The following is a 12,717-nucleotide window of genomic DNA, read 5'->3' as shown; positions in this document are numbered from 1 at the left end:
CTCCAAGGAAGGTTTATTGAATGCCTACTATCTGCCAGGCTGTGTCCTAGGCCCAGGAGACTGCAACCCTGAATAAATAGTCCCCGCACCGTAGTACTGTGAGAGGTCAGTGGCACTGATGAAAAACACTTAAGACAGCACTTGGCACCAATTAAAAGCACAGCCAATGTGGGGATTGTTTTATTACTATTAAATATGTGTTTTTAACGAAGAGTCCCAGGCAGCCCTCTTGCCCAGCCTGGTGTCCCAAGGACAAGCACATCTCACCAGGAGCAGCCAGTGCCTAGGGACTGCTTCCCCAGGAGGAAGGGAGCTTGGGGTGGGGAAGAGTAGTGAATAGAGCCCCTTCAAGGTTGGGGTGCCATAGCTCAGAAGCAGACATGGGTAGGGCTGGGACTCTTGATTATACAGATGATTTGGTGGTCTTCCAGAAGGTCCTGTGAGTCCCATGCTCACTGGCCTGTGCTAGATGCAGGGATGGCCTGAAGGCAGCCTGCCCTCTAATAGTAAAGCTCCTGGTCCCACCAGCCTGGGGGAGAGAGAGAGAAAGGAGTCTCAGAGCTGGGGGTGCCTGTCAGAGGGAACAATGGCCTCAGAGGTTATGAAATTGCAATTTGATACGGAGGGCTTGGAGGTCAAGTGTCGAAGATCAAAGTCAGGGCAGCACCTCTGAGAATGTTTCAGCCCCCCGCCTCCATCCCCCCAGTTCCACACTCACTCCCCGGGCAACAGCGAACTCCAAGTTTCCGGATCTCATCATAGACGAAGATGAGGAGACCAAAGGGCATGGGGACCAGCCACCACTGAAACCTGAAGCACAGGCAAGATGGCAAGGTGAAGGCCATCCCGAGGTCTGTGTCCCCATCCCTCTGCTTACACCTCACCACCCCTCACCGAATGGGCATGAAGTTGAAGATGTTGGGCATTCCGGGGCAGTAGCACAGGAAGCAGCCAATGCAGACCTGGAACACAATGGCAATCACCAGGATCCTGTTCCTGCAGGTGGGGCAGAATGAAACAGGCTCAGGTTGGCAGACTTGGGATGAAGATAGACCAACAGGACTCGGGGACCAGATGGAAATCAGGGTGCTGGGTCAAGGCAGGTCAACTGTCAGAGGCAACAGGGGATGTTTACACATCTGACATTGGAGCAGCCCAGGCCTCTCCAGTAGTGGGAGCTGGCCCTGTCAGCATCAGCCCTTTAGGAAACACGGAAGGGCCAGCTGAGAGGCACATGGGAGAGCAACTGGTCAACTGATAGAAAGGTTTGGGTATCCAGTGGTACTGGCATTTGCTGGCTTAGTGAGCCTTCATCAAGGTCTGATGGGAGTTGTGACCAGGGATGGGGATGGGATGGGGGCTGGAGTCAGCTAGGGACACCTGAAAAAGCCCTGCTGAAAAGCAGAGAGGCGGCGTGTCTTGCGGATGAGGACATCAGCGATCTGGCACATCTCAATGCTGATGAAGAACACAGTATAGCAGGTGTACTGCTGGTACAGGCGCTGTCCAAATGTCTGGACAAGAAGGAGACAAATTAGCCTGAGCCCAGCACAGAGCCTCCGCAGGGCACCAAGGTCCTGAGCCCTAAATGCACCTTTCCCCTCACATCAGGGACTGGGCTTGGGGGAAGGGAATAATGCAGCATCTTGGAGGTTTGAGAATCTAGCAAAGCTTGGACAACTTGACACAGTAGGCCAGGCTAGATTGCTTCACAGTGAACCGAGAAGACAGATTTCTCAGGCAACCAAAAGAAGAGGAAAAGAAAATTGGAACTTCGAGGCAGGATTTGCAAAGTCCAGCGACTCCAGGGGCAGGCAGATGGCAAAATTAGGGAAGTGGCCAGGAGGGCCTTTAGAGAACACAGGGCATATGCCCCACTTCCAGTACAGCCACCATGCAATCCCTTTCCTCAGCACAGCTAATTTTAATAGCAGCTAATTGTGTAGGGAGCAGCTACTGTGCTCCAGGCAGCTGGTGTTCCTGTGTGTCATTTTCATTCCATCCTCCCAGCAACCCTATGTATTCTGTTATTCTTTAGAGCAAACTAAACACATCTGGTAGTCACGTCTAGCCTCACTGTGCTCCAGACCTTCATTGAAATGGACCACTCACACCAGTACTGAGTGTGAGGGACACTGCAAGGAAAATGACAAGAACTTCCACACCTAAGATGCTGTGCTGCTATTAGGGAAGGGAGAGGCCCTTCTGCAGGTGTGGGCATCAGGAGCGGGGCGTAGAACCACAGATGGTTTGGGAAAGGCCCCTTCCCCCAGAATTGGAAGAGAGTTTGGGTGCCTGGGATGCTGTGGCTGAACTCAGTTCTGTGTGAGCAGTGAGTATGGACCACACAGGTGGATGTCACTGGGAAAGAGGGAGCAATGGAATAGGATGGAAAAGGGGCTCACCCACTCCTGGCCATAGCTGTCCTGCAGATCTTGTAGGTGATGGTCCTCCCACTGTGGCCGCAGCCCCACACACAGCAGAGGGAACCAGCCCTCCTGGGCCATGGCTGTGAAGTAGTCAGCGAAGCCAGCAAATGATTGGATGGCACCTGGAAGACAAGCAAGGAGACACAAGGAGGGACAGGAACAGAGATGGAGACAGGTACACAAAGAAGGTCCAGAACACACAGCCAGTGACGTTGAAACAGTCCATATGGACAAACACAGACATGGCGTCAGAGGCAGGGACACAGGAAGAGCAAAGACCCCAAGAGAGATCATTAGGAACACAGGAGACAGAGGTGCAGAGAGACAGGAACAGAGAAAAGAAAGATATACCAAAAGCACCCACCACAGAGTTGACACGAGAGAAGGGGACCAGGGAGACACAGAAAACAAGCACTGCGAGCCAGAGCAAGTTGGGGAGCCCCGTCCTGGCCCCACGGGCACTCACCAATCTGGAAGTAGGAGTAGGCAGCCAAGGGCTCATTGACCAGTCGGTCTCGCTTTGGGTTCCGTGGTCGCAGATGCATGATGTCACTCTCAGCCTTCTCATATGCCAGGGACACAGATGGGAACTAGCCAGGAGCAGAAGAAACCAGGGCTGAGGATTTGTCTGGGCTCCTGTCCCCCATATTCTAGAGTTGCCCCACTACAGCCCCTTGGAAAGAACAAGACTGAGGCTAGGCAGCAGGACCTGCGGTGACCACATGACCACACCTGCCTGGACATCGAGTGTCCAGCTGCCCCCATGGGAGTTCTGGCATGTCTGGCCACATGTTCCTGGAGTCCATCTCCATAAGAATGTCTGCTTTTGTCCTTTGGTCACATGCATTCTCTCCCCTCCCCTTCTCTCCCTTCCTTGCTCATCTCCTTTTCCTTCTCTGTCATCTAGTTTGTTCTCTGGTTTCTGGGGCTTCCAGTCTGGGCCTCTCTGCTTCCTTGTAGTTCTTTCTTACTTCTTGTCTCTTCATCTTTTTCTTTGTCTCTAGCCTCTTTCTCTATAATTGTCTCCCTACTTTTGTGTGTCCCTGCTCCCATGCTATTTTGTCACTCTGTATCTCTTCAGTTCCTCAGTGTCCCTGTGACCCCTGCCCCCCCCCCCCCCGCTCACTGACGGTCCTGTGACACAGTTGCAGCAGAGTATACTGATCAAGTGCACAGGCCTGGGGCACCTGCCTGCCCAGACTCATATCCTGGATATGCCACTTACTAGTTGTGTGACCTGCGGCAAGCCAAATCTATGCCTCAATGACCTCATCAGCAAAATGGGAACAATAGAATCATCTCACAGAGTGCTTGCTCATAAGGACAACATTAAGTAAATTATCATGGGCAGGGCCAGACTAGAGACTAAACTAATAAGCATGTCAATGTGGCCATGTACCTGGCTGCATTTGGGGCTGTATCTGTGGCTGGTCTATTTGAAGGGGTTTGTCTGTCCATATCTATTTTGGGATGTCTGTCTGTGATCCATGTTTGGCCAGATATCTGTTAACATCTCTGTCCAGATTTCCAAGAGTCCCTTATGTCCATGGTCTCTGCATGCCTCCTGAGTGTCCACCTGTGTGTCTGACCAGGCCTGCCCACCTGCATGTCCACTCCTGGCCACCTGTTGATGTGTGCCTATGTCCTGTCATTCTGTGTCCAAGAGTGTATGTGATGACCATGTCCATGGAGTCCACCTGTGGGTGGCACCATGGGTAGGGTGGGGCGTTGGGACTGTAGACTCACAATGTCGGTGCAGAGCTCTATGAACAGGATGGTGATGCACCCGAGGGGCAGTGGCACACTGACAGTGATGTAAATGAGGTAGGGGGTCAGTTCCGGGATGTTCTTGGTCAGGGTGTAGGCAATGGACTTTTTCAGATTGTCGAAGATCAGTCGGCCTGTGGGGGTACAGCAGGCACCTCAGCTTCCTGGCAGCCCACTGCCACCTGCACCTACACGGCCTTCCCTTCCCTAGCCAGACCAGACCTTGCTCCACACCCGTCACAATGGAGGCAAAGTTGTCATCCAGCAGGATCATGTCGGCTGCATTTTTAGCAGCATCTGAGCCAGCAATGCCCATGGCTACGCCAATGTCTGCCTTCTTCAGGGCGGGGGAGTCGTTCACACCATCCCCTGTTACGGCCACAATTGCTCCCTGCAAGCCATGGGTACAGGTGGGTGGAGAGTCAGAGAGACGCCAGCCCAGGGCCTGCCCCGCCATCTGCCTGGCCTCGTCAGCAGGGTCTCACCAGTCTCTGGCAACTCTCCACAATCACCAGCTTCTGCTGGGGACTGGTGCGAGCAAACACCATCTCAGGGTGTGTGCGCAGGGCCTCGACCAGCTCTGATGGGTCCATGTCCTTCAGCTGCATGCCATTGATCACACAGGCACGGGCATCCCTGGAGAGGGGGTGGGAGGCTCTCAGCTGGAGCCTGTGGGAGAACCATGGCGAGGGCTGAGGAGGACTTACTTCCGATTAACCTGGTCCACAGGCACACGGAGGCGGGCAGCAATGTCCTCCACTGTCTCACTGCCTTCCGAGATGATGCCCACACTAGCTGCGATGGCCTTGGCTGTGATGGGATGGTCACCTGTCACCATGATCACCTGTGGGGGGACCAGCGGTTCCTTGACACCTTTCGATCAACCCAGTCTCCCTGTCCTCCCTGTAGGCATCTGCTGATACACTCCTTTATTCAACCAAGTGTGAGGAAAGTACTCCTGTACTTTGTGGAGCTGACATTCTGGTGGGGTAGACAGTAAACAGGCAAAATAAATAAGTGATATGGCATGTTTAGAAGGAGGGAGGAAAATAAGCTCAGTGAAGGAAGTGGTGGCTCAGGTTAATTGTGCCTAGGGAAGTCCCCACTGAGTAGGTAACATCTGAGCAGAGACCAGAAGGAGGTGAGAAAAATCTTTAAGAAGAGCATTTCTGGCAGAGAGTAAATCCAAGGCCAGGAGGTGAGAATATGCCTGAACTGTTGGAGGAAAAGCAAGAACAGCACAACTGGTGTGAATGGGGGAAAAGGGCTAAGGAATGAGCCCAGAGTGGGAGCAAGGCCCAGAGCTTATAGGGCCTTGGAGACCTGAGGAAAGGCTTGGGCATGATTTGCTCAGCAATGGCTCTTCCACCCTTGATTTGTCATTGAGGAGCCATCTCTGTCCCCCAGACCATTAGTTGAAATGAGGTTTCTAGATTGGGCAGGTATGCTATCCTCCAGCCATGATGACTGGTTCAGGAATGAACATGTGACCCAATCTGGCAGGACAGGTAGGAACTCCCTGTTAAAGTTAAAGCTGTTGGGGGTGAGAAGGCAGGTTGTCATCTTTACCCATCCAAATTGAGCAACTTCTTGGGAATAAAGCCAGCAGAGAGAAAGATATACCTGAGACATGAGCAAATTCCTAATAATATGGAGCACCTGGATTCAGCTGTACCTGAAGATACATTCCTAGGAACCTTTCAGCATCATGAACCAATATATTCTATTCAAGCCAGTTTCAGGAGGGTTCTGCCACTGGGTTTCCACATTCCCAAATACTGCTACCCTCTGTCCTCATCACTGCCTGGTCCTCTCCCCAGTGGCATACCCGGATGCCTGCTGTGCGGCACTTGAGCACAGCATCAGGAACAGTGGCCCGGGGTGGGTCAATCATGGATACGAGTCCCGCAAAACAGAGGCCACTACTTGGAAAGTTCATGGCCTCCACGTCGAAGGCATAGCCAGGTGGGTAGTCCTTCTCATTCAAGTAGAGCTGGCAGAAACCTACAAGAAAATAGGGAAGTGAAAGAGGAGTCCTGGGCAGACCCTACTCTAGCAAGCCCAGGAGATGAGCAAAATAACCAGGCACCTTGCACCTGTGGATGCCAAGCATGTTATCTGACTCCATTCCTACAACCACTCTGTGAGGCATACCCTCATCTTGCAGATAAGGAAACTGAGGGTTGAGGAAAGAAACATTTTTTTTTTTTTGGGCACCATGGATTGAACTGAGCCACATCCCCAGCCTTTTGTTTTTGTTTGTTTATTTTGTTTTTTGTTTTGTTTTGTTTTGTTTTAAAATTTTATTTTGGGACAAGATCCGCTAAATTGCTGAGGCTGACTTTGAACTTGCAATCCTGCCTTAGCCTGCCAAGCTGCTGCCAACACAAGGGAAGATTTCTTGCCAGAGATCACACAGCAAGTAAAGAGAAAGGAAGGAAGGAAGGAAGGAAGGAAGGAAGGAAGGAAGGAAGGAAGGGAGGGAGGGAGGGAGGGAGGGAGGGAGGAAGGAAGAAAAAGAATTGGACCACAAGTCTGTACCTTCCAGGGTCAAGGCAGAGGTTAGGGAAGTATAAGGGGTCAAGACAAAAACTGAAGGAGGCTGAAGGTCGGAACAAGGATTTGGTTTGGGGGAGTCCTGAGTTGAGACAGGGACTGGGGAAGGTCAAAGGGTCAATAGGGGGACCTGGAAAGTGGAAGTCGGGGCAAGGGCTGAAAAAAATCATGGGGTCACGGGTTAGGTAAGGAGGAGGATGGTCAGGTTGAGGACCAGAGTGGAGAGACTGGGTTAGAAATTGAAGCTAGACAGAGGTCAGGACTGAGACAGAGAAAGTCAAAGGTGAATGGTGGACTGGGGCAGATCAGATGAGAAAGGGCAGGCTCAGCGCTGGGCCAGGAAGGCTGGACAGGGTCGGCTGGACAGGGTCTGTGCTAGCTCCTCCTCGCACACCGGGTAACCCACCCAGGGCGAGTCTCACCGAGCACGCGTTCGCCCAGGCCCCCCAGGCTGAGGTAGGCAGTCTGGAAAGCCTCTCGCCATTGCTCGTCCAGGGGCAGCTCCTGGCCCTTGATAAGGATAGAACTGCAGCGCTCCAGCACGCGCTCGGGGGCGCCCTTCATCACCAGCAAGTGCCGCGGGTCGCGCGGGTCCTCCAGTGTGTGGATGGACAGCTGTGGGCAGGGAAGGGGCGGGGCTGTGGGCGGCCACGGAGGATGGGGGCGGAGCTGGGGACACGGGACGCGGCCTGAAGGGTCTTGGGGAGAGAGAAGGTGAAGGCCTTGAGTGCTGGGCCGGTCTTAGGTAGAGGCTGAGGACTAGGCGGGGCCAGGCTCAGAGCAGAGTCCTGAGCACAAGGAATGGGCCGAATTAGGATGTGGAGTTGGGCTGGAAACAGGATTTGATGGCTTACTACTCACGGGTGACCTGATACCAAGATTCTCTCGGAGAGGGGATGTCCCTGCTGCGAGGGACCAGAGAGGAGGCTTAGATGTAGGCGGGACCTAACCATAGGGGGGTCGGGGCTGTGGGCAGGGCGAGGGATGGTTAGGACCCTGCGGAAAAGCCCCACTGACAGCGGCGTAGGCCCGCCCTAACTGTGGGTGGGGCCTGAAGTGGGCGGGCCAGGACCGGGGCGGGGCGGGGCGCTCAGGCTGCACACCTGGAACTTGTTGGTGGAGTTGAAGGGGATCTCACAGACTTTGGGGAAGCGATCGCGGTAGCCCATGGCGTTGCCCAGCGTCAGCTCGGAGAACTTGAGCAGCGCAGTCTCCGACGCGTCTCCAATCACGATGCGCTGGGATTGGGGACCGATCGTCAGGATCGAACCTGGCTTCACCAAGTTCCCAGCATGACCCCGGGTCCCCCAGTATCTCACCTTGGGCACCGGCACGGCGTCCTGGCCGGACTTGAAGGCAGCGCGGTTGCACAGGGTGAGCACGCGGCACAACGCCCGCCACGTCTCCGAGGACTGGTCGAAAGTCTGTCCTGAAGACCAGACACCCGGGCTGGCAGCGCCAGGGAGAGACTCTCCCAGACCAGAACCGAGCCCCTCCCCCTGCGTTCAGGTTGGAGTGCCTCCCCAGGCCTAGTGGGACCCTAGATCAGAGCCCTGTCTCTAGACCCAATATTCAGCCTTCTGTGAACGGGACATAGCGCTCCTTCACAAACCTGGAGCTGAGTCCCACCCCCTTCCCATTAAGGCAAAGCCTTCCCGGGATCCCTTCAGGTCTCCATCATCCACTGGATCCTGTCCCAGTACTCGTCCCCTCCCATCTTCAGACCTGACTGGTCTTCCGTGGTGTCAGCTGTGTGAATGTGGTTGTCAAACCACAGGTGGGACACAGTCATGCGGTTCTGAGTGAGGGTCCCGGTCTTGTCAGAGCAGATCACCGATGTAGAGCCCAGGGTCTCCACTGCTTCCAGGTTTTTGACTACACAGTTCTTACTGGCCAGCCTTTTGGCTGTCAGGGACAGACAGACCTGGGGAGAGGTGAAAAACTCAGACACAGGGACAAATTCCTGCTTGCAGTCCCATTTTCCTCCACTCAGAGCGCTGGGGAGTTCTTCACACCAGCCACAGTGTTTCAAGTGGGAGATTCTTCTGCCAAACACAAAACAAAACAAAAACCAAGCTTTGGTCCAATCTGGGCTTCGTACTTGGGTTGCCTTTCCCAATCACCCAGATACACTCCAAGCTGTCCCAGCTGAGATTCTGCATGTTCTATTATGAGCACAATCAAATGAGAAAATGAACCCCTGAGCCTCCTCTGGGTGACTCTTGGACTACATGTGACTATGTAAGGCCTGGTTACAGGGCAGCTGCCAACAGGGGACTCAGCTTCCTCCGTCTAGGACCCTGTCCATCTCCAAGCCCTCATATGGGGCCCAGGACACGGCCTGAAGCAGGCGAATGCTGAGTGAATGGATGATGGGAAAGTGGAGGGTGGATGGGGAGGTGCGTGGATGGATGGACAGATAGGAAGGTGGAGGTGGAAGCCTGGATGAATAAATAAACAGATAGACAGACTCTCAGCTCCCTGTACCCCCTTGGCCTCCTCACTCACTGTGACAGTAGCCAGCAGTCCCTCAGGCACATAGGCCACCACAATGGCCATGAAGAAGACCATGGCCCGCAGGAAGGTGTAGCCTATGCACATGGCCACCACAAAAAACGTGGCGCCAAAGAGGATGGCGAGGCCTGCGATGATGTCCACAAAATGTTCGATCTCGATAGCAATGGGCGTCTTCTCGTTTTCCACTCCTGAGGCCAGGGATGCAATGCGCCCAATGATGGTGCGGTCACCCGTGTTCACCACCAGGCCCTGCGCTGTGCCTGCAGTGGGCCAAGAGGGGCTCAGGGTGGGGTAGGCAGCAGTGGGGGTGGGCTTCGAAGCGGGCACTGAGGGTGGGGCAGTGTGGAGACAACAGAGGCAGCATGAATGGGGTAGTTATAGCAGGTGATAGAGTCAGTGTGCCCTGGAGAGGTGGCAGTCATGTGGGGTGGGAGGAACATGCCACAGAACACAGCAGAAGAGCCAGCGGGGCCGTAAGGGAAGCATGGAGGCCGTGTGACTACTGAACAGGTGGGAAGGGGCTCCACAGACCCTCAAGACACATGGTAGAGAAGAAGGCGATGTTGCGGGTCTCCAGTGGGCTCTCGTGGGTACACTCCGGTGAGCGGGTCTGTGGCTCAGACTCTCCGGTGAGTGAGGAGTTGTCCACCTTGCAACCTTGGGCTGCCAGGATGCGGATGTCAGCTGGCACACGGTCCCCACCTTTCATCTCCACCAGGTCACCCACCACCAGCTGATCTGCGTTGATCTGGAACTTGTCCCCATCTCGGATCACAGTGGCTTGCTGTGGGGCAGGGGCACCAGAATAGAACAGGCAGGGGTAGGGGTGAAGGTTGCTGAGTGTAAAGGGATGTGGGGAGGTGAACATGGGGACAGTTGAGGCCCTAGTGGAGATATGGAGGTCAGAGTTAAGGGTGGGCCTGATGGAAGAGGATCCTGCCTGAGTGGGTCTGGAGCTTCTGGAATCTGAAGAGGCAGGGCCTGGGGACCCACCTGGGGCACAAGGTTCTTAAAGCTGGCGATGATGTTGGTGCTCTTGAACTCCTGGTAGTAGCCAAAGCAGCCAGTGACCACGACCACAGCAATGAGGGCGATGGCCAGGTAGAGCTGCAGGAGGAGTCAAGGGGCTGGGGTTACATGTTAGGCCTTAGACACTCCTTGCCCAAGGCCACGCCCCATTCCCTGGCCCCTGGAATCCTTGGGGTCACCTCTGTGGTTTCCCACTACTAGGAAACCTCGGTACTGTTCCCTTGGTCCGAGACCCACCAGCAGGTTCTGCACGCCACGCTCACCTATGCTGTATTCCAGTCCCTCCTGCCCTGGCTCCTTGGGCTCCTGAATTCTGGGTCTTCCCATGGTCCTATCTCCTGTGGCTTGTGACCCGTGTCTGTGTTCCTTGGTCATATGTGTTCCCTTTTCCTATGTCTTCCAAGTCTGTTATGGCCATGTTCATGTCCTATATCTCCTCATGTTTCTGTCTCTTCTACAATCCGTATGCCACCTTCTGCATCTCCTACACCCAATAGTCCCTGTGTCCCCATGTCCCCATATCCGTGTGCTTGTGTATCACAGACCTTATGCTAAATTCTCAGTCCCCACGTTTATGTACCTCTTAGTCCCCATTCCATGTCACCTTTCCTGTGACTTTTCAAACCTCTGCCCAATGTCATAAATGTCCCCGAGTCCCCATGACCTTTTTTCTGACCCTGTTGTGTATCAAACATCTCTTTGTCCTGCATCTCCATTTCCTCTGTCTGCTTCTATGTCTGGTGTCTTATATCTCTCCATGTACTTTGTCTTATGGCTCATGTCCCTTATGTCCCTGGTGTCTCATATGAAGTCCTAATGTCCCTGTGTCCTGAGGCCTTAGTTTGTCTTATATCTTCTGTTTCCCAAGTCCCATATTCTTACTTATTGCATTCCTATGTCTTCACGTTCCACCAAGATGGGTTCACCCAAGACTCATCCCAACGTCCCTGTGACCTATGTTCCTGGGTGTGTCTCACATCCCAGTGTCCCCTCAGGGTCCATGACTCAGAACGGCATCTCTATGTCTCTGAATCCCCATCCTACGTTCCCCTTGTCCTGAGTCCCAGGCTCAATGTCTTCTGTCCCACAGGTCCCTGTATCCTGTGTCTGGCCTGCAGGGCCCACCACTCACGTTGTCGTCAGTGGTGAGGTCACCCTCGCTGGCCTGGATGGCAAAGGCGATGAGGCAGATGGCAGCAGCCACCCACATGAGGCATTGCAGGCCTCCTGCCAGCTGCCGGGCAAACTTGACATACTCTGGTGTGCCCCGCGGTGGCCTCAGTGCGTTGGGCCCATCCCGCAGCAGCAGTTCAGCTGCCAGGCTCGCAGACAGGCCCTGGGGACAGAGGGGTGGACTGTGGTGGAGGTCACAGGGCCGTCCTGTCACCATGCACCCTCTGCCTCCATCTCCTCCCCCTTCCCCTCTCCCCCATCTCTGTCTTGTCCCTCTTCCTCTTCCTCTCCCCACCCCCGCTCCTTCCTCCCTCCCCCTTCCTCCCTCCCTCCTGTCTCTCATCTTTCTGTCTCTCTTCCTGTTCTCTCTCTCCCCGCTCCTCTCTCCCTGTCTCTGCCCCTCCCTGTCTCTGTCTCTCGCTGAGATTAACCCCTAACGCTCTCCTGTCCCCTCTCCCCCTCTTGCCCTTTCGGTGCCTTCTCCTCCGCAGCCCCGGCTCACCTTGGTGGCACTGGTCTTGTACTTCTGTTCCAGCTCTGCCACTGACAGCTGATGATCGTTCTGGGAGGTGGGCGACAGGGCACTGCTGTCTGGCTCTTGCCAGCGCCCACCCCTGCCCACTGCCTAGTTCCCAGCCCCGTCCCCAGCCCCGAAGGCGCCTGGCCCGATGCTCACAATCTCCATCTCCTTCTTCATATTCTCCAGTTTCTCTTTCCTCTTGCCTCCCCCACCACCGGCCTTCTTCTTGCTCATCTTGGCGGCCATGTCCCCACCAGGGCCAGGCCCCAGCTCCACTGAGTAGAGCTCATAATTCTCCTGGGAGATGAGGTGGGACAAGGGAGGCATTAGATGTCATTGGGACCCTGCTCCCACCCCAAGCCCCCAGCCCAGGACCCCACTCACTGCCTTTCCCATGGTGCCTAGAGCTTGGCCTCCCTTGGCCTCCACAGAGTCTGGGGCCAGACCAGCTCTGATATACCCAGGGAGGGTGGGGGTGGGGCAGAACTGGCTGATTACAGCTGATTACAGGGCTCCTTGGGGTGACCTCCAGGCCTGGACAGTACAGGCATTTCCCAGTGGACTGCTCCAACCTGCCCAAATCCCAATGCAGCCTCACACAGATCAGGAATCACCGGGAAAACCACAGCAATGACAATAAAGAGAACAAACATGCAGTGACGTGTGACAGGCACTGTGTGAGGACTTATTTAACCTTCCAACAACTCTAAGGGGGGACACCCTGAA

General features: G+C 54.7%; 1 protein-coding gene across 3 annotated transcripts; it reads right to left on the bottom strand.

Moving 5' to 3' along the window:
* Positions 1-164: 164 nt before the first annotated feature.
* On the bottom strand, positions 165-12,450 carry Atp4a (ATPase H+/K+ transporting subunit alpha). 3 transcript variants are annotated; one of them, XM_078033091.1, is made up of 22 exons: positions 12,376-12,450; positions 12,148-12,288; positions 11,974-12,033; positions 11,431-11,634; positions 10,263-10,376; positions 9,801-10,053; positions 9,261-9,529; positions 8,478-8,676; positions 8,072-8,181; positions 7,856-7,990; positions 7,175-7,367; positions 6,025-6,200; positions 4,904-5,040; positions 4,682-4,832; positions 4,419-4,587; positions 4,176-4,330; positions 2,896-3,019; positions 2,406-2,551; positions 1,381-1,514; positions 895-996; positions 719-810; positions 165-529 (listed from the first exon to the last, which is right to left on the bottom strand). In XM_078033091.1, exons 1-22 carry the CDS (start codon positions 12,385-12,387, stop codon positions 501-503), a joined length of 3,105 nt encoding a protein of 1,034 aa, XP_077889217.1. In that variant the 5' UTR covers positions 12,388-12,450; the 3' UTR covers positions 165-500. The 3 variants fall into 3 exon arrangements, with proteins under 3 accessions (XP_077889217.1, XP_077889216.1, XP_077889218.1); XM_078033090.1 differs by having other exon boundaries at positions 7,856-8,181; XM_078033092.1 differs by lacking the exon at positions 1,381-1,514 and having other exon boundaries at positions 7,856-8,181.
* Between the last annotated feature and the right edge of the window lie 267 nt (positions 12,451-12,717).

Source organism: Ictidomys tridecemlineatus, chromosome 15 (genome assembly GCF_052094955.1).
Source record: "Ictidomys tridecemlineatus isolate mIctTri1 chromosome 15, mIctTri1.hap1, whole genome shotgun sequence".
Taxonomy (NCBI): domain Eukaryota; kingdom Metazoa; phylum Chordata; class Mammalia; order Rodentia; family Sciuridae; genus Ictidomys; species Ictidomys tridecemlineatus.
Note: the sequence above shows the minus strand (reverse complement) of the source record. Positions and strands in the feature narration are given on the sequence as shown.